This window comes from Chlorocebus sabaeus, chromosome 24 (assembly GCF_047675955.1).
Source record: "Chlorocebus sabaeus isolate Y175 chromosome 24, mChlSab1.0.hap1, whole genome shotgun sequence".
In the NCBI taxonomy this organism is placed as follows: domain Eukaryota; kingdom Metazoa; phylum Chordata; class Mammalia; order Primates; family Cercopithecidae; genus Chlorocebus; species Chlorocebus sabaeus.
The window spans coordinates 64,908,499-64,935,590 of NC_132927.1; the positions used below are offsets into that span (position 1 = coordinate 64,908,499).

Consider the following 27,092-nt stretch of genomic DNA (forward strand, 5'->3'; position numbering starts at 1 on the left):
TGATCTGCCTGCCTCGGCCTCCCTAAATGCTAAGATCACAGCCGTGAGCCACTGTGCCCAGCCTGAGCCACGGTGCCTGGCCTGGTCTTATATTAAGAATACCCAAAATGTTCAACTGAAATGTGACATAGCACAAACATTTCAATGGTCTTTTTCTCAAAAACGTTTAAGTGTATTTAAATATTCTATAATTATAACTTTTCCTGTAAGTATTGCATACCCACATAAACATTTTAATTACAAAATCCACTTAGTTTTTAGATTCACCAAATACAGCCAAGCCAATGCAGGATATTAAAGGAAAGAGACGTGGATTGGAAGCCACAGGTCCAGATGAGATGGAATAAAGTGAGGGGAGAGCAGGGCTCCTGAACACACTTCTATCAGGGCCAGGAACTGTGCTATTTCCTGCTGTCTCACTACCTCGTTCTTCCCTCGAAGTAGAGACACTGGCCCAGAGCACTTCAAGCTGTATGATAAACAGTGTGTTAAAAGATAAAAAGCAAAGGAAATCCTAAACGCTAGTACCACCTTCAGTCATTTGAAAATCATGTTTCTTGATTTACCTTTATTTTACTCTGACAAATTTTTAGGACTATGAAGAACTACTAGGAAGACAGAAATTTTAGGATATTTAAGGTGACAATTACAAGATTAAGGAAGGCTTCTGAGTATAACAGTAGTCTAAGGAATCAAATGTTCATCATAATCCTTATCATGGTGGCTCACACCTGTAAACCCAGCACTTTGGGAGGTCAAGGTGGGAGGATCACTTGAGCTTAGGAGCTTGAGACCAGCCTAAGCAACATAGTGAAACCCTGTCTCTACTAAAAATGAAAAAAAAATTAGCCAAGCATGGTGGTTCCTGCCCTGTAGTCCCAGCTACTAAGGAGGCGGATTACTTGAATCTGGGAGATGGAGGCTACAGTGAGCTATAATCGCACCACTGCACCACAGCCCAGGCGACAGAGTGAGATATTGTGTCAAAAAAAAAAAAAAATCCTTTTTTCCCTCTCATTAACATTCTTTTTTACTCCCTAATTTCTGAAAGAACTAGATTTTTGAAAGATGAAATACATGCTTGACCAGGGCATGTAATGATTAGCAGATCACAGTATCATATCAACAACATTAATGTGGCTGAAGATCTAAGGCAAGAAAACGTAAAGTAGTCAAAGTTACACTACGTGCATTTTAAGAGACATACTGCACCAAATGCAATAGCGAGCATGGTCTGCATCCGGGCGTCTTCCAGTGTGCTCAGTAGCCCTTTTTTGCTAAGAAGAGCCCTTCCTGCCAGGGTCCAGAACTTCACATGTTTTACTCCCACTGAGACAAACTGGGTATCTGAATCTGGTCGGAATTCTGCCACAAAAATACGTTGATTGTGACCAGCTCTGCTGGCAATTTTGGCACCTGACAAGATACAACAAAATTATCTAGGTTATTACAAGAACCAAGCTAATCAACAGCATCGAACAAATATGTAAAATACATGGTTCAAATAACAAAGGCTTAGAAGAGAGGCCAACAGCCCCTGCTCTACTACCTAGCAATACATGATTTACAATTATTTGTGTATCGAGTCCTTTTCACGTATCTTCATTCCATTAACTTTTCTTTATACAACTTAAACATTTTGTCTAAAGTGTGGTAGGTAATATTATCCTGCTGATCTGCCATTATCATTAGAAATATACATAATTTTCACTGATAAGAATCTCTAAAACTAATCAAATAATTAATAATAAACATAGTTTCTTGCTGAAGAAAATAGCAGGGAATCATTTGTATTACTAATAATGGTTTCATTAATTTATCTGGTTTTGTGAGGTTACAGTTCCACTGGGCTTTTAAAGTGAAATATACCTGCAGTACCACTAACTGTGTACCGTATATTGTGTAGGCCTACACTGAGTAATTATTTCAACCACCAACTTTAAGGCAAATATTAAATACAGAATTCCTACTACCCTTGTATTCTTGTTATACCTTATGTAAATGATGGGTTGATGGGTGTAGCACACCAACAAAATTAAAGATTTTAAATACTAAAAAAAAAAAAAAAAAAAAAAAAAAAAAAAAAAATCAAACACACAAAAGAATCCTACCTTCCTGCCATCTCCAAATGGTAATAGTATGTTCTGGGTCTAGTCCCACAGAAAGCAATAGTTTGCCCGTAGCACTGAAGCTGACTGAACATACTCCCTTTGAATGGTAGCATCTTAGGATAGATAAAGTCTGCTTGTTCATTGCGTCCCAGATGTGAATAGAAGGAGCTGCAGCTAAATAAAGATAATATCAAAAGTTGTAATCTACCTATTTAAATGTTTGTTTCTAAAGCTGATGCATATTCATCTCTGAAACATGGACAAATATATACCAAATAAAAACTGTACTAAACAAAGAACGCTCAAAACTAAGACTGAACTTAAAAAAGGAAAAGGAGTTTTGGGGGTGGGGAGGAAAGAAAAGGAAAAAATATAGAACACTTCTTCTGGCTATATTCCAAGTTACATTTTTGGAAAAACAGCATTTAGACAAGCAAATCAGGCAATCTCAACTTTAAACAATTCAAAACAAATGCATGTTTTATGTATACTTTTAATCTTTATACAATTACATGGAGAACTATACAAATATTACACAATAAATATTAAACACCAAGTATACATTCAGTACTGATGTTACCTGAAAGAGAAATGAAAAGCAGACACAAATTGACAAAGGCAGTAGATAGGAAACCACCTGAATAGATCTCAAAAGAAATTTTCAACCATAAACAGATAGACATCTGGTAAAAAGCTAAGTTCATATCACTTTATAAGACATGTACTTAAAAAATAGGATTTCATGAGAAAGATAAAACTGCTCATCTTTAAAAAATGTGGTTATTATTATTAATCTTGTGTAGCTTGTTTCTGCTGCTTAAAAAAATTATCCCAGTTCTCCATATTTTCTAAAGTTAAAAAATTATAGTTTTATATTTTCTTTTTTATGAACTGCACCCTATAAAAATGAATAGGGATAGGTCAATTCAGCAGTTAATTCAATCTCAGAACATAAGTACTTTTAATGAAGCAATAAAAATACTAAAGTGTATTTGCTTCAAATTATAAATGTTATGTTTTAAAAATAGAGAAACATTAGATAAGACAAGCTGCCTTAAATCATTCAATGCAGAAATAAATGTCACTCTCTAAAGAAAATATTCTGATAAATTTAGATTATATTTTATGCCATCTGCTATTTGTAGTACACAATGATAAATTAAATCTCACAGTTCTTCAAAGCAGTTAAAATATATTAAACCAGAGACTTACGAGTATCATTAAGTAGAAACTGTTCAAAGATTTATGCAACTGTAAAATATCAAAACTACATGGAAATATACATAAAAGTTTATCATATAATAAAATAGGTTATGTTTGTAAAATGTATGACAATAATGCAAGTATTGAACTAAAATTAAAATATTCTTCATTCATTAAAAGTCAAAGTACCCCAAGGCACAGGTAAATTTAACCTCCATAAAGAATGTTAGGTGGCTTAAATTTAAAATGTAACTATATACCAGATCACTCTATAAATTTTGCCAGTGATAAATATTATATAAATATTGTTATATGTTTACAAAATGTACCTCTAGGCAATTCACGTTATATTTGCCAAATTGTGATGAGGTAGACAGTAGATTTTCAAGACATATCACTAATTTTTGCCTCCAAATTTAATATGCCACAAGTTTAAAAGTTTTATTTATCTAAATTTAAACAGCAAGTAATCTTAAATTCTATTACTGAACTTCTCATTTTTATAAAAAATTAAAGGAGATGGCAAGAAGGTGAAACCAGAATTTATGTTTTAAAACCTATAAGTATGTAAGGTAATGGAATTGCCACACACTTAGACTGCTCTAAACTTACATCAGTAACAGTATTTAAAGCTAAAATTACTGCAAATTTTCAGGACCTCTCGAAGATACTAAAGAAAGATGAAACTATGTTCATTAAGTATATTGTATTTTCTCCTATCATTTGGAAATGGTCATTCCTGATGCTTGGGTAACACATATACAATTCTTACTCCTCCTGTTCCAGTAGGCCATGAGGTATTAAGTACCTATCATGGCAGGCATGTCATTGGGGACATCTCGTATTTTCTAACGCTTACCTTCTAGGTAGGTACGTTTTTTCCTGAACTCAGTCTCAGAGAGGATAACTGACTTGCCCTAATACAACTCCGAGCTGGGAGAGGCAGCACAGTTGTGCTGTTCTCAAGATCCAGGTTCCATTCTTGCTCTTTTCCCCATATCTAGCTCCCTCCAGAAAATCAATCCCAGTAACTTTTCACTAACGTTTTTGACTCTTAGTTTCCTGTATAGAGATGTCGTAAGTGTCTCTATAAATTGTTATTTGGGTCTTACAAGAATCAAAGTTTTAAAGGCTATTTTTTATCCCCGAGTTTGCCTTTGATGCAGTATAATAAAAACTGTTTTTTGTTTTTTTTGGAGATGGAGTTTCACTCTTGTTGCCCAGGCTGGAGTGCAATGGCATGATCTTGGCTCACTGCAACCTCTGTCTCCCAGTTCAAGCGATTCTCCTGCCTCAGCCTCCTGAGTAGCTGGGATCACAGGCACTCCCCCACCACACCTGGCTAATTTTGTATTTTTAGAAGAGACGGGGTATCTCCATGTTGGTCAGGCTGGTCTCGAACTCCCGACCTCAGGTGATCTGCCTGCCTCGGCCTCTCAAAGTGCTAGGATTACAGGCATGAGCCACCATGCCTGGCCTAATAAAAACTGTATTTTAAAAGAAAATTTTAACATGGGCCATTAGGTATGCCAATTGTATTTTGCCCTTTAGTCTCTGTAGTGAGTAACTCCTTACTGCATACTCAGCATCCATTACATCCTTTCTTCCTACCAAGGCTCCAATTTTATTCAGGAATCTACTCTCTCCTAGAGTGCAACTGATTCAGGGGAAACAAACTGCATGCTCAACTAATAAAGTCTGAGCCCACTGTGACAATACTGCCTCCACTCCCAACCCAGACATCAGTGATTAGTTTAATAACCCAGATTTAAACCAATCAGCACATGGTATTCCCCTAGTATCTTCTCAGTTCCAGGTTTGCTTTGTGTCCTCACACAGTCAGGCTAAAATGACTGTCAGGCTAAAAGCAAGGATTTTTAGGTCATAGTTCTGAAAAGGATTTTCTTCCTTCTTTCCCACTGGATAACAGCAAGGAAGCACGTAACTCCAATTGCTACTACAGTCATTTTCACGACCACAAATGCAACCAGCCTTGTGGGTGAAGCCAACACTGTGGATAGCAGAGCAGAAGAGATGGAAAGTCCCTGGGTTCTAGATGACATTGTGAAGCTCCTGAAGCAGCACACTCTGGAGGCTACCCTCCCTCTTCATTCTTGTGTGCTAAGGAAATTCCTTATCCTCTGCTGTAAAATGCAGACACCCACTGAAGTTATTTGATGGGCAACTGCCTGTCACTACAAATACTAACCAAGACCAGAGAGTGAGTTTTCTCTACTTAATTGCCTTAAGGATCAAAAATATCTAATTCTAAGGTGCAGTCTTAGGAGGGCTGAAATTACTTTGTCAGAGACAAAAGATATTCCCATAGTGTCCGCTGAAAACACATCGAATGTGTTCAATGGTAACTTTTCTTTTTTCTTTTTGAGACAAGGTCTCACTGTCACCCAGGCTGGAGTGCCATGATGCGATCATGACACACTGCAGCCTCGAATTCCTGGGCTCAATTGATCTACCTACCTCAGCCTCCCGAGTAGCTAAATCTACAATCACATGCCACCACACCCGTCTAAGTTTTGTATATTTTTGTAGAGATGGGGTTTCCCATGTTGCCCAGGCTGGTCTTGAACTCCTGAGTTCAAGCAATCCGCCCACTTCAGCCTCCCAAAGTGCTAGGACTGCTGGGCGTGGTGGCTCATGCCTGTAATCCCAGCACTTTGGGAGGCTGAGGCGGGTAGATAACTTGAGGTCAGGAGTTTGAGACCAGCCTAGCCAACATGGTGAAACCCCATCTCTACTAAAAATACAAAAAATTAGCTGGGCATCGTGGCAGTCGCCTGTAATCCCAGGTACTCGGGAGGCTGAGGCAGGAGAAATGCTTGAACCCAGGAAATGGAAGTTGCAGTGAGCCAAGATTGCGCCACTGCATTCCAGCCTGGGCAATAAGAGTGAAACTCCATCTCAAAACAAAACAAAACAAAACAAAACAAAACAAAACAGAAAAACCCAAAGTGCTATGATTACAGGTGTGAGCTACTGTGCCCAGCTCATATCTCTTCTAATGTATTTATTCTCCCATATTCCAAAGTGACAATTTAAAAACTTTATCCTTGTTCCAACCCAATACCCATTCCCCACCTCCTCACTCTCAGTTGACGATACAGAGAAAATGGAAGTCATTAGACCATACTTCCTTATTTTCTCATCCCCACATCTACCAGTCTTCCCATATTTGTACAAGAAAGAATGTCGAATAAATTTCACTCCTTATATCTATGGATAATTTCTTCCTGCCAAACTGATTTCTCTCAAAGTATTCCCCATCCCATTTAGCTCACTGTTCAAGCAAAAAGTTAACAACTGGCCTTGATTCTTCACTTTGTCATACCCCCATATCCAATTAATCAGAAAGGATTACTGGCTTTACTCCAGAATACACTCTATATTTGTCTCGTTCTCTCCACATTCATTCCTGCCACCCCGCTTAACTGTTTTGCACTTGGACTACTATAACGGACCCCTAATTTTCCGGTTTTCTCTCTTCCCCCTCTACGTTCTCAATAGTGTAGTGAGAGTGGTTTTCTCAAAGTATAAATTAGGTCACATCACTCCCTTGTTTAAAATTCTCCAGTGACAGACTCTGCACTTAGCATGAATCCAAACTCTTCTCCCTGAGCTACAACATCCTGCATGAGATTACCACTCTACCTCCTTACATTCATCTCAGAGGCCTTCCTCCAGTCACACTGACCTTCCAGTTTCTTGATCCAGCTTTAGGGCTTACGCAGGAAAGATTTAATATAAGCAGGCCCAAGGTTACCGTCATCAGAAGGGCCTGCTTGCTGGGCTAGCTCTTGGCCAGTGTGTAAGAACGTTTGAAGGGTTCTCCATGTTGACAAAGCTCTTTTGTCCACCTGGGGCGCTGAACACTTGCTTTCTTCAGGGCATCTGGTATTTTGGTAGTTGAGGCTGGTCTTTATCCCTATGTGACCAGCCCCTAATAAAAACTCTGGACTCTGAGACTTCAGTAGGCTTGCCTAGGCAGAAACACCTCATGTGTGTTGCTGGATTTGACTGCTGGAGGAAGAAGCAGGTTCTGTGGCACCCTGGCACAAGGGTGGTGGAGAGACATCGAAACCCTGTAACTAGATGCTCCAGATTCTACCTCATGTGTTTTTTCCCTTTTCTGTTCACTGTAATAAACTAAAGCCTTAAGTACCTCTGAGTCCTGTGATTTCTCCTAGTGAACTGCTGAATGTGTGGGAAGTCTTAGGACCCCTGAAACTGGTCTAAGCCTGCAGCCCCCAGATCACGCCTCAGCTATCCACTCCTGGCATAGCTGAATGCTTATATATGTTTCTCACCTCTGAGAAAACAAATACTTGGTTTTATTCCCATCATCTCATTTATTGTTTTTATCACATTTATTGCCATCTCAACTCAAATCATCAAGGTTTTTAAATTTTTCTTTGTTTGTTTGTTTGTTTTTTGTAGAGACAGCATCTTGCTGTCTCGGCAACAGCCCAGGCTGGACTTGAACTGCTGGGCTCAAGCGGTCGTCCTCTCTCAGCCTCCCAAAGTGCTGGGATTACAGGTGTAAGCCACCATACTCAGCCTGTCATCTCATTTGATTACAATACAATCCATGCTTCACTGTGCCTTAAAAGTGTGATATTCAAAAACCATTTTTGTTTTTACCCTTGTTTTGACATGATGGAGATTTACTGGTTAAAAACCAAAATAAAATAACAAGAGATAACAGATAGTGCTCAAAATCTGTGAATTATAATTGTGTTACTGGAACCTGCAGGGTACCAAAAAGCAGTGCAAACAGATGAGTGTCATCTATAGCCTCTGTAGCTACTACACACCTCTGCCATTGTAGCACAAAAGCTGCCACAGAACATATGTAACTTGATAAGCATGGTCATGTCAAATAAAACTTTTATTTAAAGTGCTTAAAACAGTGCTGAGCACATAAAATAGATTAAAATATATTAGCTCTTTTTAACCATTATTATTATTTTTTTAATTTCTTAAAAATTTTTTGTAGAGACAGGGTCTATGTTGCCCAGGCTGGTCTTGAATTCCTGTGCTCAAGGGATCCTCAAATCTTGGCCTCCCAAAGTGCTGGGATTACAGGTGTGAGCTACCATGCTTGTCCAAAAAAACCATTACTATTACCACAGGCTGAGTTCAGAATCATGACATTAAAATAATATATTCTTAATGAAAAAAATAATCTGCAAGTTCTTTATAGAGTAACAAGATACTTGATGATATGGTTTGGATTTATGTCCTTGCCCAAATCGCACGTTGAATAGTAACCCCCAGTGTTGGAGGAGGGGACTGGTGGGAGATGATTGGATCATGGGGGTGGATTTCCCCCTTGCTGTTCTGTGATTGTGAGTTCTCATGAGATCTGCTTGTTTAAATGTGTAGCACTTCCCCTTTCTCTTCCTCCTGCTTCAGCCATGTAGGACATACCTGCTTCCCCTTTGCCTTCTACCATGATTGTAAATTTCCTGAGGCCTCCCCAGCCATGTTTCCTGTACAGCCTGTGGAGCTGTGAGCCAATTAAACATATTTTCCTTGTAAATTACCCAGTTTCAGGTAGTTCTTTATAGCAATGTAAGAACGGACTAATATACTTGAACTTAAGTTTAATATGCACTATCATCACCAAACAATATAAATATAGCAGAAAATGTTTAGTTTTCCTTACCTGACATGTCTGCTGAATCACCTATAATGGAAAATAATTATCTATAAATAACATAAATCTGTAAAATCTGTAAAAACCCAAATATCATATTAATTATAAACTATTAGATACAAAATTGGTTTTATTACATTCGATTGAGTAAACTGTGAGAGAAGGCACTCATTTCAATTATACAAACTTATTTATATTCTATATATGAACTTTCAATCTTCCTTTGGATAAAAATTTTGTTTTCTTTGCATTTAATGAGTTACATAAACTTTTAATTATAACAACTTTTAAAATGATACTGATATGATTTAAGATGATATTACCCTCATTTTGGTTTATATTTTGGTACTGCTAATAATAGACTCTCTGGAGTTTTAATTACAGCAAAGGTTACTGTATAACTCAAGAAAGGAAAAAAGTTCTTTCTTTCAACTAAAGATTTTCCATATGTATCTTTTAATGCATCTTTAAATGCATCTCTGTCTCCAGGGAAGAATTAGATCTAAACCCTCTAAGCTGAGAGATATGATGGCAAAAGTTACTGTATAACTCAAGAAAGCAAAAAAGTTTTTTCTCTCAACTAAAGATTTTCCATATGAGTACAAGTTTGCCAAGAAAGAAAATGTGAAAGCCCATGCTCATTATATTTGTGGCAGAAATACCTAACAACCAAACTTTTCAAAGTAGCAGTCTTTAGAGCAAGAAAGAAAGTAAAAATATAGGAATCCACTGAAGACGGGTGATTGTTTTTTGCTTTGGTAAAGCTTTATATCCACATGAAATAATGATTTAAAAAACATACTGATAACATAGGTCCATAGTGCTTTGACCTGGAACATGAGGAAAAACAATAAAGTACTTAACTCTGCTGAGCAGACCACACAGGAAATACCATTTTTAGTTAATATGTTCTATTAAAAACCAAATGGTGAGAGGGCTTGGAACTTTGCCATCTGAAGCCTGGTTGAAAGACTGGGAGTGTTTGGTTTGGAGAGACCAGGTTAACAGGGTCTGGGACAGAAGTACAAATGAAGGCTTAAATGTCATTGGCCTAAATATTTTACAGCTATCCATCAAGATAAAACTTATCAAATAAAATATATTCTAGCCTCTTACCTTGATGAGTACACTCCTATAATGACCTGGAAGGCAGATACCAATTTAGAACTACTGTGAGTTTGGGCAGCATGAGACAACCAGACCCATTTTCTTCCATCCCACACCACAAACAGCCATGGAAGCTCATGTGTGGTGCTATGAACCGGATGTCTGTCTTCCCCCAAAATTCATATACTGAAACCCTAATCCTCAGTGTGATGGTATTAGGAGGTGGGAAGGTTATAAGGATGGAGCCCTCCCAGTGAGATTAGTGTTCTTATAAGAAGAGACAGCCATCTGCAAACCACAGAGAAGGCCCTCACCACAACCTGACCATGCTGGCACCCTGATTTTGGACTTCCAACCTCCAGAGCTGTGAAAAATAATATTTCTGTTGTTTAAGCTACAAACTCTGTGATATCTGTCATGGCAGCTCAAATTTCTTAAGATATGTGGTTATCCCAGCTACTACATTAAAACTCCATCCACCCCTACACAATGAACAGCTTGGCCACCCCTCAAGAGTACACACATTGGTTACACAGTCTGCCACTGGGAGGACAGACGCAGAGAAAAGGCTCATGCAGGGCCATTAGTAGGTTCAGGACCATCTGGTAGAGAATTCTGGGATTTCATATACCCAAAGCATGGTCCAGGGGAGAAGTAGGCTCCCCCATGGAAAGCAATCCCCTTGCTCTCATGTACACCTTGTTCCATGGAATGTAGTTGCAGGGTGCCCAAAGGAGACATTCTAAAAGAGAAGAACTAGGCTGGGCACAGTGGCTCATGTCTGTAATGCCAGCACTTTGGGAAGCCAAGGCAGGTGGATAACAAGGTCAAGAGATCAAGATCATCCTGGCCAACATAGTGAAACCCCGTCTCTACTAAAAATACAAAAATTAGCCGGGCGTGGTGGAGGGCACCTGTAGTCCCAGCTACTCAGGAGGCTGAGGCAGGAGAATGCGTGAACCCAGGAGGTGGAGGCTGCAGTGAGCCGAGATCGTGCCACTGCACTCCAGCCTGGGCAAAAGAATGAGACTCTGTCACAAACAAACAAATAAAAGAGAAGAACTAGATAAGACTCAGGGAAAATATGCTAGCTGTCTCCAAAACTGGAAGATAATGTCATATGAATGTGATTAGATGTTCTAGATACCCCAAGAATGAGGGCCAAAGAGTAGCAATCACAGACAGATTTCTGTTCTATAATGAAGAACCATTTTATAACTAAGCTTCCCAGGGAAACGTTTACTTCATTAGGTATTAAGTGGCTGCAGGGTTCAAGCACACTGTAACAGAAAGGATAAAATGATATACTTGGCCCTAAAATTCCAAGATTCTAGCCAAGAAAAAAGTTTGAATGTAACTGGCTAAAATAGTACAAAATCAAACATTTCAATTCCTCTATGATCTATATGATTTTTAACAGAAGGAACAATAAACATTGTAAATGCTGTTTTGTGCTTTGTGGGTACTAAACAAGCCTGACAGCAAAGTAACAAAACAATTCTCTTAATGTGTGAAGAGAAAAATAAAATCCTTCCTCATTCTTTAGTCTTCCCTTGAGTCTATCTTAATTAGTCACCAGTAATTTTTGCTATCTATTTTCTGGAAGGGTACAAATGGTGTAAGGAATGGAGCTACATATATAATCTAAAATTTACTTCTGTACTCCCCAGAGTTTGACTTGGAAAGAAACAGGAGGGATATAATTAGTCATTTCATATTTCCTATAGTGTTGTCTTTCAAAATAAAGGAGGAAAAAGGGCCAAATTCCTAAAAGATTAATTTGTGACCATGACATTTCTTAACTGAGAGAGAAAACCATGGCACTAAAGTGATAAATAAGTTGCCTAACAGAGGGAGAGCAAAGGAAAGAAAAGGAGAAGTCAAGGTGGAAAATGAAAGAACCATACTTTCTAGAATTCTATTTGCAGAATATGAATTCCATTAATACAGGGATTTTGCCTTTTTGTAAGTTGCCCATGTCCCCAGCACCTAAAACAATACCTGGCACATGGCAGGTGTTCAGTAAATTTGTTGAGTAACTGAATTTATTCAATAAACATTAACTAAACAGTAACTATGTACCAAGAGGCATTGAGCTAGATACTTAGGTAACACAGTCTCTTCGTTCCTCAAGGAGATGGGCCTTGTTCCTTGTGCACAGTGAAAATAAGAATTCACTTTCCAAAAACTTAGCACAAACAGAAGCTAGACCTATGTATTTATATGCAAAGATTAGAATATTTTCTGTATAATGGGTAATGTTCCATTTACTTTTAAAAGTAGAAAACTGTACAGAAAGGAAAAACAAAGGTCTATGTGGCATAGCTTCAGAACCAGGCAACCCAGACAACAAATTCCTGACTATCAACTTAGAACTTGCATGAAAAATGAAGATATTAAAAGTATAAGTTATCTTAGTCAAGAAGAAAAGGGACCTGGAAAGCTAGTTTAGCCATCAAGGTCCAATAAATTCCAACAAACACACTGGTTTCAATAAATTTTACAAACTTATTGAAGTGTATGAGATTTCTGCCATATTCATATTTAGTAATCACAGGTTGGCAGATATGTCCTAAATAGACCTGCCATCCTCTCATCAGTTTGACTGTGGAGTTATGGCCTTTAAGTTTTTCACAGAGGTAAAAGAACACAGGTATATTTCAAAACAGCTCAAAACAGTTGGTGAATTAGGTCAATGACAAAGAAAAGAAAAAGACAGAAGGGATTTCCCAACAAAAAACAGACTTGGGTCCTCTCTTCTTTCTAGCCTAAACCCCTGCTGAAGCAGGGTTCTACCCCGTCCAGTCTAGTTATTTCTTAGCTTCCCTTGTTTACTACTTCCTCTTCAAACTCCTCTTTTCTGCTTTATATACTATTGAATTAAACCTTTTTGCTGACCAGAAATTCCTGCTAAAGGACTAAATCCAACTATTTCAACTACCATACAATAGTTTACTTTAAATTCTGGATTGTCAAGACCAACTCAGATAACCAGAGTGAGTGAGAGAAAGGTACCTGGAAGCTAATAATATGGTATAATTGGGTAGTGCTTTATGTATACATAGATTTTGAACAATCAATAAATAATCAATCAATAAATAAAATTATATTTTGATTTTTCATTGAATTTATTTGAACAAAGCAAATGCTTTAAATTGTTTCTTTTAAAATATAGAAACATACCTACTTGGCCAGTTGCCACTATGTTGATAAATTTGGGGTGCTGGTTTACTGTGAGGCACAGAATATCATCATTATGTTCCTGATAAAAACTCTGAGAACCTACAAAAAAGAATTTGAGAATTAAGTTTGAATATTTTAAGATATAACAGCCAAAAGCCCTTACCCAGAACAATAAACTACTCTTTAACTTATTTGCTTATTCAAAACATATTTTGAGCACTTACTATATATACAGCATCATAAGGATAGAAAAATGATTCAGAAAATCATTTAATGGGATACGGCCGTAAAAGGGATAAACAATATAGTACAAGGCTGAAGATTCCAAGTACCACAAGAGAGTTGGGATCAAAATGCTATGGGAATTCAGAGCAGAAAAGATTAATCTCATCATGGGAATATGGCAATCCTGGACTGACCCAGCCAGATTTTACAAATGTAAAAGTCAGCGGGGAAGGGCCTTGTAGGCAGAGGAACACTTTAAGCAGAGGCCTAAAGGCAGGAAAGTGTTATGTATCCATATAACAGGCTCATTTGGCTGAAGTGTAGGGTCATGAAGAAGAAAGATGAGTAACATGGTTGGAAAGGCAGTTTGGGACTAGAGTTAGGGAGGATTTTGAGTGTCGGATCATGAATCTTCCGTTTTGGTTTCTTAGAGAAAAGGATTTGCCAGAGTCACACAGAAACCAGTAGTAATTTTCCATTGAATAATTTAGGCCATATTGAGTCATATTTTATATTTGTTCTGAAGTCAGTGGGGGAGGAACTGAAATCTCTTTTTTTTTTTTTTTCTTTTTTGAGACAGTCTCACTCTGTTGCCCAGGGTGGAGTGCAATGGCGTGATCTTGGCTCTCTGCAACCTCCACTTCTCCAGTTCAAGCAATTCTCATGCCTCAGCCTCTCATGTAGCTGGGATTATAGGTGTCTGCCATCGTGCCCAGCTATATATTTTTTTGTATTTTTAGTAGATATGGGGTTTCACTGTGTTGGCCAGGCTGGTCTCAAACTCCTGGCCTCAAGTGATCCGCCCATCTCAGCCTCCCAAAATGCTGGGATTACGGGTATGAGACACCGTGCCCAGCAGGAACTGAAGTTTTTTGATCAAATGAGTATAATGTGATTCATCTGGTAGTAGTGACAGTGAAGAGACCTTGTAAGACTATGACAGTAGTCCGCGCAGAAGGGAATAAAGATAGACGTGTGCAAATAAAATGAAGAGGTAGAAAATGAGTTCAGAGCAGTAGGTTGGATCCAGAGGATAGAGAACCATGAATAATACTCGGCCCACAAAAAAGCAAAACAAAAATCAAAGTGGGGCACTTCAACAACCCACTGATAGTGTTAGATCATCAAGGTAGAAAACTAACAAAGAAATTCTGGACTTGAATTAAATACCTGACCAACTGGACATAAAAGACAGAACACTCTGCCCATCAACCATAGAATACACATTCTTCTCATCTGCACATAAAACATACTCCAAGATTGACCACATGTTCAGCCATAAAGCAAGTCTCAACACATTTAAGAAAACTGAAATATCTGCCATACTCTCCTAACCACAGTGGAAAATAGAAATCAATACCAAGAAGATCTCCCAAAACCACAATTACATAAAAATTAAACAACTTGCTCCTGAATGACTTTTGGGTAAACAATGAAATTAAGGTAAAAAAATTTTTAAAAATCTTCAACGTAAATTAAAACAGAGACACAACATGCCAAAATCTTTGGTATGCAGCAAAAGCATGTTAAGTGTTAAGAGGAAAGCTTACAGTGCTAAATGTCTATCTCAAAACGTTAGAAAGATCTCAAATTAACAATCTAACACCACACCTGGAGGAAACAGAAATAGAAGAACAAAGTAACCCCAAAGCTAGCAGAAGAAAATAAATAACAAAATCAGAGCAGAAATGAACAATACTGAGACCCAAACATCCATACAAAGAATCAACAAAATAAAAAAATCGTTTTTTTGAAAATATAAACAAGATCAATAGACCATTAGTTAGATTAACAAAACAAAGAAGATCCCAATAAACACAATCAAAAATGACAAAGATCACATTACAATCAATCCCACAAAAATACAAAAGGCCCTCAGAGATGATTATGAACACCTATAAATACACAATCTAGATCTAGAGGCTATGATATTAGTTGTGGGCTTCTAAAACAAAAAGAATTAGAAAAATCTAGGAAAGATGGATAAATTCCTAAAAACACAAAACCTCCCAAGATTGAATTAGGAAGAAATTGAAAACCTACACAGACCAATAGTGAGTTCCAAAATTGAATCAGTAATAAAAAACCTATCAACCTATCAAAAAGCCCTGGACCAGGCCGGGTATGGTGGCTTACACCTGTAATCCCAGCACTTTGGGAGGCCGAGGTGGGTGGATCACGAGGTCAGGAGATCGAGACCAACCTGGCTAACACGGTGAAACCCCATCTCTACTAAAAACTACAAACACAAAAAATTAGCCAGGTGTAGTGGCGGGCACCTGCAGTCCCAGCTACTCGGGAGGCTGAGGCAGGAGAATGGTGTGAAACTGGGAGGTGGAGCTTGCAGTGAGCCGAGATTGTGCCACTGCACTCCAGCCTGGGTGACACAGCAAGACTCCATCTCAAAAAAAAAAAGCCCTGGACCAGATGGATTCAGAGCTGAATTCTCCCAGGCGTACAAAGAAAAGCTGGTGCCAATTCTACTGAAACTATTCCAAAAAATAGAGGAGTAGGCACTCCTCTCTAACTCATTCTGTGAAGCCAGTATCACCCTCATACCAAAACCTGCCAAAGACACAATGAAAAAAGAAAACTATAGGCCAATATGTTTGTAGAAAACTACAGACCATCATCCCTATGATGAACATAGATGCGAAAAGTCTCAACAAAATACTAGCAAACAAAATCCAGCAGGACATCAAAAAATTAATTCACCATGATCAAGCAGGCTTCATCATTCAGCATGCAAGGTTGGTTCAACATATGCAAATTAACAAATGTGATTTACCATATAAACAGAATTAAAAACAAAAACCATATGATTATCTCAACAGATATGGAAAATGCTTTCCATAAAATCCAGCATCTCTTTCATGTTAAAAACCTTCAACAAACTAGGAATTGAAGGAACACACCTCAAAATAATGAATCATTTATGGCAAATCCACTTCCTAGACTATGAACAACATATCCTCAAACTGGTGAAAAACCAAATATAGTAAAAACTAAAGCAGGTGGCCTAGTCTCCATCTGCCCTCTCTCTAGACACCCCACCACTAGAAAGGTGATTAATTACAAATCAGAAAAGTAAAAATAAAATTATAAGTATAAACATGAGAGTTTACATATATAGTCCTTTCTTGTTTGTCTTATCTTACTCTTCCTCATTCTCTCTGAACGACAGATACGTGATACCTTGATTAAGAAGGATTTTTCTCTCTAACCAGTATGTTTTAAATGGCCCAAATTATTAAATAGAAAATTGCCACTGATTTCTGTGTGATCCTGGTGAATCCTTTTCTTTATGAAACCAAAATAGAAAGATCATATTAATGGTTAATACCAACAAGGGGTGGTGGATTATAATTTACATCATCGATCTACTCTTTACCCATTCAGAATGAAGCTATCAGAGGAAACAAGAATGAACTAGATAACCTTTATTTTTACTTCTAACTTTCAGACTTTTATGAAGTTTGCCATTAAATTGTAATAAAACAATTCAAAATTAAATACTTAATGTCACTATGATGCTAAGAGAATGTTATTTGCTCTTGAATAATCCAACTGAATAATTCAATCAGTTAAATGAACATCAAGAAATTATTTTCTCACCTTCTTGGGTCAAGCAAGGTATCATCATAGAGCCACAGATAAACAGCTTTCTTAAGTCTTTCTTCCTTGGCTTTCCAAGGCCTCAGTAAGAACACTCCCAGCCCCAGCAATCACTCACCCAACATGCTACATTCAATCACTATCAGAAACAACTATCCAAACCATTTATTCTCATCATGAGGTTATGGGGAAACAGAATTAAAGTTACCAATGGTTTCAGTATAAAACATGGTTTTAACATACAGTAAAACCTTTACTTCTAATAGACTTATGAGCACTCTGCATTATGAATTCCTTTTCTGCTGTATTATACTCTATTAAAACTGAAATTTGTTTACTTGAAATATTACTAGAAAGTTCCAAAATACAAAATATTTTTATTCTGGAGGGTTTCTCCTACATTTAAATTACTATTTATAGCTTTAACAAAGATTTTAAGCAGCTAGATCAAAATTTCTAAGTTAAAAAATGTGATAGAGGGATGGAGAATCAGGATTTCCTACCTGTAGCAACATTGTGCAGAATTCCAATGGATGCAGTGTGATAAATTATATCATCACCATCATTTAAATAGTGAACATTATTCCTACAGTCTCTGCCTCGATAACCAAAAACGAGCTCCAACACAAGGTCCTATAATGATAATAATAAAACCATTATATTCTTCCTCATGTCCAAATGTTCACCATTGTTTTGTTGTATACATAATACTAGTGTCTGCAGTTAAAATGGAGTATGCATTTTTGATGTTTTACAAATTTCATATACAAAATTAAGCTAGTCATACTTCTTTACATAACCTGTTTTGGGCAGCTTAAACATACATTCTATACTTTTCTATATAAAGTTATGAAAAAGGAAAATGGAATCACAAGGTAGTCTGGTCCCAAGAACTTTAGTTCTTAAGATTTCACATGTTAAACACTGAGGTACAGTTGGCCTTACATATTCAAGAATTCAACCAATTCCGGACAGAAAATATTGGGGAAAAAAACAATAAAAAATAACATTTAAAACACAATATAGTATAACAAATATTTATACAGCATTTACATTGTATTAGGTATTATAAGTAATCTACAGATGGTTTAAAGTATGCAGGAGGATGTGCAGAGGTTATATGCAAATTACTATGCCTTTTTATATAAGGCACTTGAGCACCTGTGGATTTTGGCATCCCCAAGGGAGAGCTATCCCCCACAGACATAGAGGGACTGTACTTTTTGTGTCCAAAAGAAGACAATTTTATGTTCATTGTTAATCAAAATATCTGACCTACATACACGAGTCAGGATAAATTATGTACAAGTCACATACTTTGAAGAATCCAAACAGTACCTTCATCATCGGTGGACAAAAACTAAGTATACTGTCTCGGACAATTCATGCTAAAGGTCTGGCAGATAATTCTGCAACTGAAAATGTACATTTCATTGACTTTGTAGGACTGGGTTGGGGAGGGAGCTACAGCAATCACCATCACACAGCTTTACACTTTATGTTTGATTTAGCAGAGTTTGGTTGTTTGCTGCTGATACTGGGATTATGAAATGTGTGGAGAGCCTTCCTTCTTCCTCAATTATTATGGAAGATTACTTTGGTTGGAAGCAGAGACAGAAGGAGAAATAGCCTTCATGAACCCTGTACAGTGAATATATCGCACAGGGTCAAAATTCCTATTTGGTATAAGTATTTAACTCTTTAATTTACAAATTCAAGCCACTAAGTTTTAGGTACTGTCAAGGTGTCTGTGCTTCTATAAGCAAAAGATCATTCACATATATTGAGGTTTAGGAGTTCTCTGAGATACAGTTCAATTACGGTATTATTCACAGCAAAGCAAAAGGAAGACTAATTTAAAAAATTAAGATAAGCAGAGAATATCAATCCAAAACTCAGACTTACATAAGAATTAAGTCAAACAAAAAAAGAGCACTTAATACACTTACTTTCACGAAAACTAATGATAAGACTTGGGTGTTTTATAAAAAGGAACTCTGGATACATTTCAGTAACACTGGAGAGTGAATTTTCCTTACCTCTATAGGTCTCTTTTTCTTGCCTACATTGTTTGTCTGGAGTTTCTCTGGCTGTGGTGGGGCCCTGCTCACCGGAGGCCTGCAACAGAGAAGTGGGAAGGTGGAAAGGCATGCAGCACTCAGTGCCTTCACTGAGCCTCTCATACCGTCCCTCCCAGAGAGGTGTCTTGTCACACCTTCCCAAAGATGACCCATTCTGTGGTCCTCTAGACCCCCCTCTTCATCTTGAGAGCTTCTAAAGCAGGAAGGTAGAAAGAAAATATTACAACTTCTATTCATTTTATATATATTTTTTGCGATGGAGTCGCACTCTATCGCCCATGCTGGAGTGTAGTGGCGCAATCTTGGCTCATTGCAATCTCTACTTCCTGGATTCAAGTGATTCTCCTGCCTCAGCCTCCCGAGTAGCTGGGATTACAGGTGTATGTCACCACACCCAGCTAATTTGTGTATTTTTTTTAGTAGAGATGGGGTTTCACCATGTTGGCCAGGCTGGTCTTGACCCCCTGACCTCAGGTGATCGGCCCACCTCGGCCTCCCAAAGTTCTGGGATTACAGGATCAGGAGTGAGCCACCACACCCAGCCTCTTCTCTTCTTTCTTTTTTTTTTTCAGACCAAGTTTCACTTTGTCACTCAGGCTGGAGTGCAGTGGCACATTCTCACCTCACTGCAACCTCCGCCTCCCAGGTTCAAGCAATTTTTGTGCCTCAGCCTCCCCAGTAACTGAAACAACAGGCGTGCACCACCACAACCCAGCTAATTTTTGTATTTTTAGTAGAGATGGGGTGTCACCATGTTGGCCACGCTGGTCTTGAATTCCTGGCCTCAAGTGATCCGCCTGCCTCGGCCTCCCAAAGTGCTGGGATTACAGGTGTGAGCCACTGTGCACAGCCTTACTTTTAATTTCTTTGGTGTACGTATCATAATGTAAATAACATAATAGCACAAAAGTAGAGTGCTTATAAACAATGTGAAAATGTTAACATACTCAAATATTTCTTGATGGGTGCATTAACAACAAAGCCTGGATTACTGCTCTAAAGTATCTAACAGAGTATCTTCACATGGCAGGTATTCAATACATCCTTCTTGAAAGTGAATTTTTGTAATATTTTTATGAACGTTCCACACTGTTAGCAACATAAGTCACATGTGAGTTCAAATTTGTACTCATCTGTTTCTCCATGCCCTTCACCTTCTCTACTTGCTAAAGTAGTCCCTAGTACTGGTTAATGGCATTGACATCAGATGGTTACTCAAGGAAGACATTTTATAGTCACAAAGCACTGTAAACCATACAACACACTATAAAAGGAAATTACTATTATTATTGCTTCCAACTCTTTCTCTTCCCTTATTCTCACCATTTACTAAAATTTATCAACTTTACCTACACAGTAGCTCTCAAATCTAGCCCCTCTTCTCTGTTCAGGATCTATTTATAATGTGCCCTGTCCCAACAGGTGTATTGAGTTCACAGTCCGAATTATTTAAATGCAGAAGCTCTTCTCTAGAACCTCTAATTTTTAAAAAAATGCAATTTAGTTTATTATTTTTTATCTCAACCATTATTCAAATACTGAATAACCAGAACACTGAATTTAAATAAATCTTGCACCAATCCCTTTCCAAACTTTAAGTTAATATTCAATTTGTAACACCTAAATCAGGAAATGATACAAGAACTTTCCCATGTAAAAGACTCCAACATTTATGAACAAGTCTCATAAAATTAAAGGCATAAAATATACTTGCATTTTTCAAAACGGTTGTCAAGTTATACATCAATAAAAGTAAATGTGTTATATCTTAAACATCCAATAAGAAATGAATGGGATGTTGATAGCAATATGAGGCAGCATATAAAATATATAAGCACGACTGGTGTTATAAAAAGTAAACATCCTTTTCAAGAATAAACAATTTTTTCAAGCTACTATAGAAATTTTGGTTTCAAACCTTCATATACATTTTTGGATGTCCACAAGTAAAAATAAAACTGAATTTATCATATTTAACATTTAAAAATATTTCTGATAGGACCATTTCAAAGAATGATAGAAGCCTTGCTTTTTTCCCCAAATCAATTTTGTTGGTGAACATTATTCTATGTTACTGTCTGACAGCTTTAAATGTAACCCAAACAATAAACAGGTAATTTTTATCTATATCCTATGTAACAATTAACCATATTTTAATTTTTATAAAGATCATTTAAGCATATTTTAATTTTTATAAAGACCATTTATATAAAGTATATCATTGCTTAAAATAAAATTATACAACTTATAAAATTATACAAGTTGAATGGATAAGTTTTAGTAGAACAGTTACTTATACAGAGTAAGTCCAATAATTAAGATGCTATTCATTGCAGTGGTACCAATTCCAAAGGAAAAAAATGTGCAAAATTGTGGAGAGGTAAAGAACACCAAGTAACATAGTATCCATTAATGCTAATATGAGAGATGACAAAAATACAAAGTTAGGCTTTGTAAACACAGCAAAGAGAGGATTACCTGGAACCTCTTTTCAGCAGCAGATAAAGAGGGAAAAAGATTACAACATAAATTTGAATTGAAAACACTAGTGAAATACCTCCTGTAATAAAATATTTTAACAAGTTTAATCCAGACAACTGTATTGCATAATATTAAAAGCCTGTTGTTTTCAGTTTATAATCCCAGCACTTTGGGAGGCCGAGGCAGGAGGATCATGAGGTCAGGAGTTCGAGACCAGCCTGGCCAACATGGTGAAATCCCATTTCTACTAAAAATACAAAAAACATTAGCCAGGCACGGTGGCAGGCGCCTGTAATCCCATCTACTCAGGAGGCTGAGGCAGGAAAATTGCTTGAACCCAGGAAACAGAGGTTGCAGCGAGCTAAGACTGCGCCACTGCACTGCAGCCTGGGCAACAGAGTGCAACTCCGCCTAAAAAAAAAAAAAAAAAAACAAAAACAAAAACAAAAAAACAGAACAAAAGAAAAAGAGAGAAAAGAAAAGGCGTAAGACTGGGCACAGTGGCTCACACCTGTAATCCTAGCACTTTGAGAGGCCGAAGCAAGAGGATTGCTTGAGCCCAGGAGTTTGAGATCAGCCTGGGCAACACTGTGAGATCCCATTCTCTATAAAAAAACACAATTAGCCGGCCTAGTGGCATGCACCTATAGTCCCAGCTACATGGGAGGCTGATGCGGGAGAATCACTTGACCTGGAAGGTAAAGGCTGCAGTGAGCTGTGATCACATCACTGCACTCAGCCTAGGCAACAGAGTAAGACTCTGTCTCAAAAAAAAAAGCACTCCACTAATAACAGGAAATCACAAGAAAGGTGAAAAAAGAAAAAACAAATAAATGAGAATTCAATATATTTTATGTTGTGAACTTTAAAGCTTGCCATTCTTATTTTTCTGCAATGTAATTTGAATTTTAAACAAAACATTTAAGCTTATTTTTAAGAATGGGCACTGGCACTAAAATGTTAATTTAAAAAGCTGGTAGCACTGGAGATACTTCAAAGGAAATTGTCTAAAGAGCCTAAGTTCCACCTGTTCTGACCTAAGAGGGTTCCCCAGTCAGTGAATCCAAGCAGGCAGAATTAGTCACTCGGGACTACACTGAATTTAGAATTTTGCTAGTAAAAGAAGTAATCTTTAAAAAGTTTTTTTTTTCTCTCTTAATAGCATAACGATCAAAACAAAATTGGAAGGAATCACACAAGTCATTTCATCCATTCTCCCACTGAGACCAGGAACCTTCTTTACATGTCTAGAACAACCATTGTATAGCGTTGATGACAACTGGTCATCTAAACTCTGTATAAATACTGCTTGTGACAGGGAGGTTGCTTCTACATAAAAAGTTATTCATATCCAAGGTAACAATGATATCTCCATTTAGTTTTCTTGTTTTGAAACAAAATTCCTAGAATAATAATAATGACTTTTTTGAGACAGGGTCTTGCTCTGTCACCCAGGCTAGAGTGCAGTGGTGTGACCATGGCTTTGTTAAGCTTTGACCTCTCATGCTCAAGAGATCCTCCTGCCACAGCATCCCACGTAGCTGGGACCACAGGTGCACACCACCATACCCAGCTAATTTTTTTAAGTTTTTTTGTAGAGATGGTGTCTCATCAGGTTGGCCAGGCTGATCTTTAACTCCTGGCCTCAACTGATCCTCCAAACTTAACAACCCAAAGTGCTGGGATTACAGGTATAAACCACTGCACCTGGTCAACTAACTTTTCTTTATATGAAGTGGCCTCCCAACCTTCCTTCCTCCTATGCTTTCTTCTAGCCCATTATAAACTATCCAAGTCTCCTTTAAAATGCAGAGATCAGTACTAAGCAAGCTATTCTACATGTGAGGCTAGATCCGGGTGCTTTATTTCTGTTAAAATAGTATAAGATTTTACGGCCCATTTTAGAGGTTGCCTCATACTCTGAACTCGTATCTTTGTACACACCACTCTGCTTAAAACAGATGACAGATTCCTGCTGTAGATCTAATATTAACAGGTGCCTATTAGTTGACTTTCTGCACAATCTGGTCTCAAGTTTACAGTTTTCATCCTTATCTCCCAGCATTTTCCCAGTGATACCTTACCCCCAACCCCCAGCCCCCAAAACAGGGTCTTGATGTGTTGCCCAAGCTGGAGTGCGGTGGTGCAATCACGGCTCACTGCAGCCTCAAACTCCAAGGCTCAAGAGACCCTCTCACCTCAGCCTCTTGAGTAGCTGGGACCACAGGGCTGCCACCACACCCAGCTAATGCATTTTTACTTTTATTTTTTGTGGAAACAGGGTCTCATTATGTTGTCCAGGCTGGTCTTGAACTCCCAGGCTCTAGCAATCCTCCCACTTCGGCCTTCCAAAGTGCTGAGATTACAGGCCTGAGCCATCATGCCCAGCCATAATACCTTTTTTAACTTATAAAACAGACTAGCCATTTCCACACTGTCTTGTTTCAGAAACTCTTTCAGGACATTTTCATATCACCAAGGGTAGATATAAAAGTACCCCCAAAGAGTCTTTTCCTACATATAATTTTATTAAACATACAAATATCATAGTTACCCTCTTTTCATCTTTTAAAATGAATGAATAGATTAAACATGCATTAAATCATGTTAACAGGTTTAAAACTGAATAGTCTTTCACTTAAATATATGTGTGGTTAGGTCTGTTTTTACGAGCCTCTGAAACTTAAGGAAAACCAAAACTATTTATTTGCATTGTAGTAGTTTGTACAGTCATACGTAAAACAATTTATCATAATGAAGACCCTTATAATAACAACCATATATACTATCTAAAAATGCAACTCTTTCATAGAATTTGTCCTACTTCATTTCATAATGCTTTGTTGACAAATGTAGTTAAATGTTTTATAGGGAAAAATAAATACCTTAAAATACTATAAAGAATAAAATAAAGAGTAAATTTTTGAATAAAATACTTTCTTTTATAAAACACTTACCTTACTACTCCCTGCCTTCAAAAGGAGCAAGGGGGAAAAAAGTAGGAAAACATATAAAATTTGATGATGAATAGAATAGAGCATTTTAGCAAACAGAAGAAAGGCAACATGTCAACAGAATTTTAAGGAAATACAAAAATGTCTAACTTATGTCACATTGATTTAAACATTGATTTAAATATTTTTATACACAAATATTGGAAATTTGACAAAAATAACTACTTTAAATACATAGTATTTGTTATAAAAACATTTATTAGCCAGGCAAGGTGGCTCATGCCTGTAATGCCAGCACTTTGGAAGACTGAGGTGGGTGAATCACTTGAGGTCAGGAGTTCAAGACCAGCCTAGCCAACATGGTGAAACACCGTCTCTACTAAAAATAACAAAAATTAGCTGGGTGTGTGGTGCGTGCCGGTAATCCCACTTACTCAGGAGGCTAAGGCAGAAGAATCGTTTGAACCCAGGAGGTGGAGGTTGTAGTGAGCCAAGATCGTGCCACTGCACTCCAGCCTGGGCGACACAGCAAGGCTATGTCTCAAAAGCACAAAACAAAACAAAAAACAAAAACAAAAACGTTTATTAAAAAATATTAAATTATCACTTAGGAAAAAAATCCACAAAAGTATCAACCAAAGGGCCGGGCGCGGTGGCTCAAGCCTGTAATCCCAGCACTTTGGGAGGCCGAGACGGGCGGATCACGAGGTCAGGAGATCGAGACCATCCTGGCCAGCACGGTGAAACCCCGTCTCTACTAAAAAATACAAAAAACTAGCCAGGCGAGGTGGCAGGCGTCTGTAGTCCCAGCTACTTGGGAGGCTGAGGCAGGAGAATGGCGTAAACCCGAGAGGCGGAGCTTGCAGTGAGCTGAGATCCGGCCACTGCACTCCAGCCTGGGCAACAGATCGAGACTCCGTCTTAAAAAAAAAAAAAAAAAAGTATCAACCAAATAGAATGGTTATTGTCATCAGAAGCCATTTTTCCTTTTAAGTGGATATTTGTTAAGTATTTAATTGCTTTTAATTTTTTTTTCATTTATTTATTTTCCCAGAGACAGGATCCCACTCTGCTGCCATAGGTGGAGTGCAAGGGTGCAATCATAGCTCACTGCAGCCTCCAACTCCTGAGCTGAAGCAATCCTCCTGCTCAGCCTCCTGAGTAGGAACCTCCTGGTACAGGCATGCACTACCATTCTTGGCTAATTTTTCTATTTTTTGTAGAAATGGGGTCTTGCTGTGTTACCCAGGCTGGTGCTAAATGCCTGGTCTCAAGCAGTCCTCCCATTTCAGCCTCCTAAAGCACTGAGATTGCAGGCATGAGGCACAGCACTTGGCTTGTTTTGCATATAAAGTGTTTTATTTCATATTTATGACAGTAATATATGTTACTTAAAAAAGCAATTATTTAAATAAACTATGAACCATATTATCTCCTCACAAATATTCTAAGTTGGTAAAAAGAGATATGAATCTCTTCATTTTTAATCTCCTTTGATTTTTTTTTTCATTTTGTGAAAATGAAGTCACATCAATGACTTCTGCCTTGTCATTTTTTCTTTTTTTTTTTTAAGGCAAAGAGCAGTGCTTGGACCCTGCCACAGGGCCCAACAGATCCCCTGTCTCCCTCCCCACACCTTGTCATTTTCAAAATATTTAGCAGGGTTGAAATTGTAAAGTAAATTGAGAACAAAATGCAAAGCAATTTGAAAAATTAGGAAACAGCTACAGAATAAACAAACTAACATCAAAGATTACAGTTATGACAGTGTTAATCATTCTTCATGAGTAGTAAAATATTTCCATCTATTAGAACATGCCTCACTTCAGCAATGGGTGGAAATTTACATTTAACTGTTTTACCGTGAATGAAGCAGTCTACAGATTAAAATTAGGTCACATTTTCTGACATACCAAATTTATCTGATAAATATTTTTTTTTTAAATCAATATAACAAATGAAAGAAATTTATGGGAATGTCTAGACCTCCTTCTCCCCACAGAACACTTTTCACTTTTCACTACTTAGGAGACATAATTTTCCTTAAGTCATATTAAGCACTCTACTTCAAATATTCTAATTAGAATATTTAAATAATATTCCATTTTCATATTTATCTGTATTTCTCTAATAAATACATATGTAGTACTTATTGCTTTGTGAATATTTAATTTCAGAAATAATATTTAAGTATTTACCAGGTATCTCCTCAGTTAACTTTTATTTTATTCCAAGGGATAAGGTGTCATTGGTGAAGACCCACTATCTAAATTCTTGATTTACATTATTTCATTTAAAACTTGAAATATACCATAAGTTAGGGATTATAATGTTCATTTTGCCACTTAGGAAACTGAGGTTCAGAAAGAATGAATAATTTTTCAAACTCACACAACTGGTAATGATAAAAATGAGTATTTTACCCATTTGTCTGACTCCAGAATTCAAGTCCTTTGCA

At 37.4% G+C, this 27,092-nt stretch overlaps 1 protein-coding gene across 16 annotated transcripts in view; it reads right to left on the reverse strand.

Annotated features, from left to right (window-relative positions):
• EML5 (EMAP like 5) overlaps positions 1-27,092 on the reverse strand; it is a 188,452-nt gene that overhangs the window by 10,193 nt on the left and 151,167 nt on the right. For 8 of the 16 annotated variants that reach the window (XR_012091026.1, XR_005235450.2, XR_012091029.1 and 5 more), the window contains exons 28-34: positions 24,638-24,652; positions 19,158-19,236; positions 17,622-17,751; positions 13,279-13,377; positions 8,998-9,018; positions 2,112-2,285; positions 1,208-1,416 (exon numbers count right to left, since the gene is read on the reverse strand). Coding sequence is in view for 8 of the 16 variants with exons in the window: in XM_037984358.2 (XP_037840286.1) it covers positions 1,208-1,416; positions 2,112-2,285; positions 8,998-9,018; positions 13,279-13,377; positions 17,622-17,751; positions 19,158-19,236; positions 24,638-24,652 (727 nt within the window). In the remaining 8 variants the exon portion in view is untranslated. Of the gene's footprint in view, positions 1-1,207; positions 1,417-2,111; positions 2,286-8,997; positions 9,019-13,278; positions 13,378-17,621; positions 17,752-19,157; positions 19,237-24,637; positions 24,653-27,092 lie in introns of those variants that run through there. The other 8 variants (XR_005235451.2, XR_005235455.2, XM_037984359.2 and 5 more) reach the window with 6 other exon arrangements.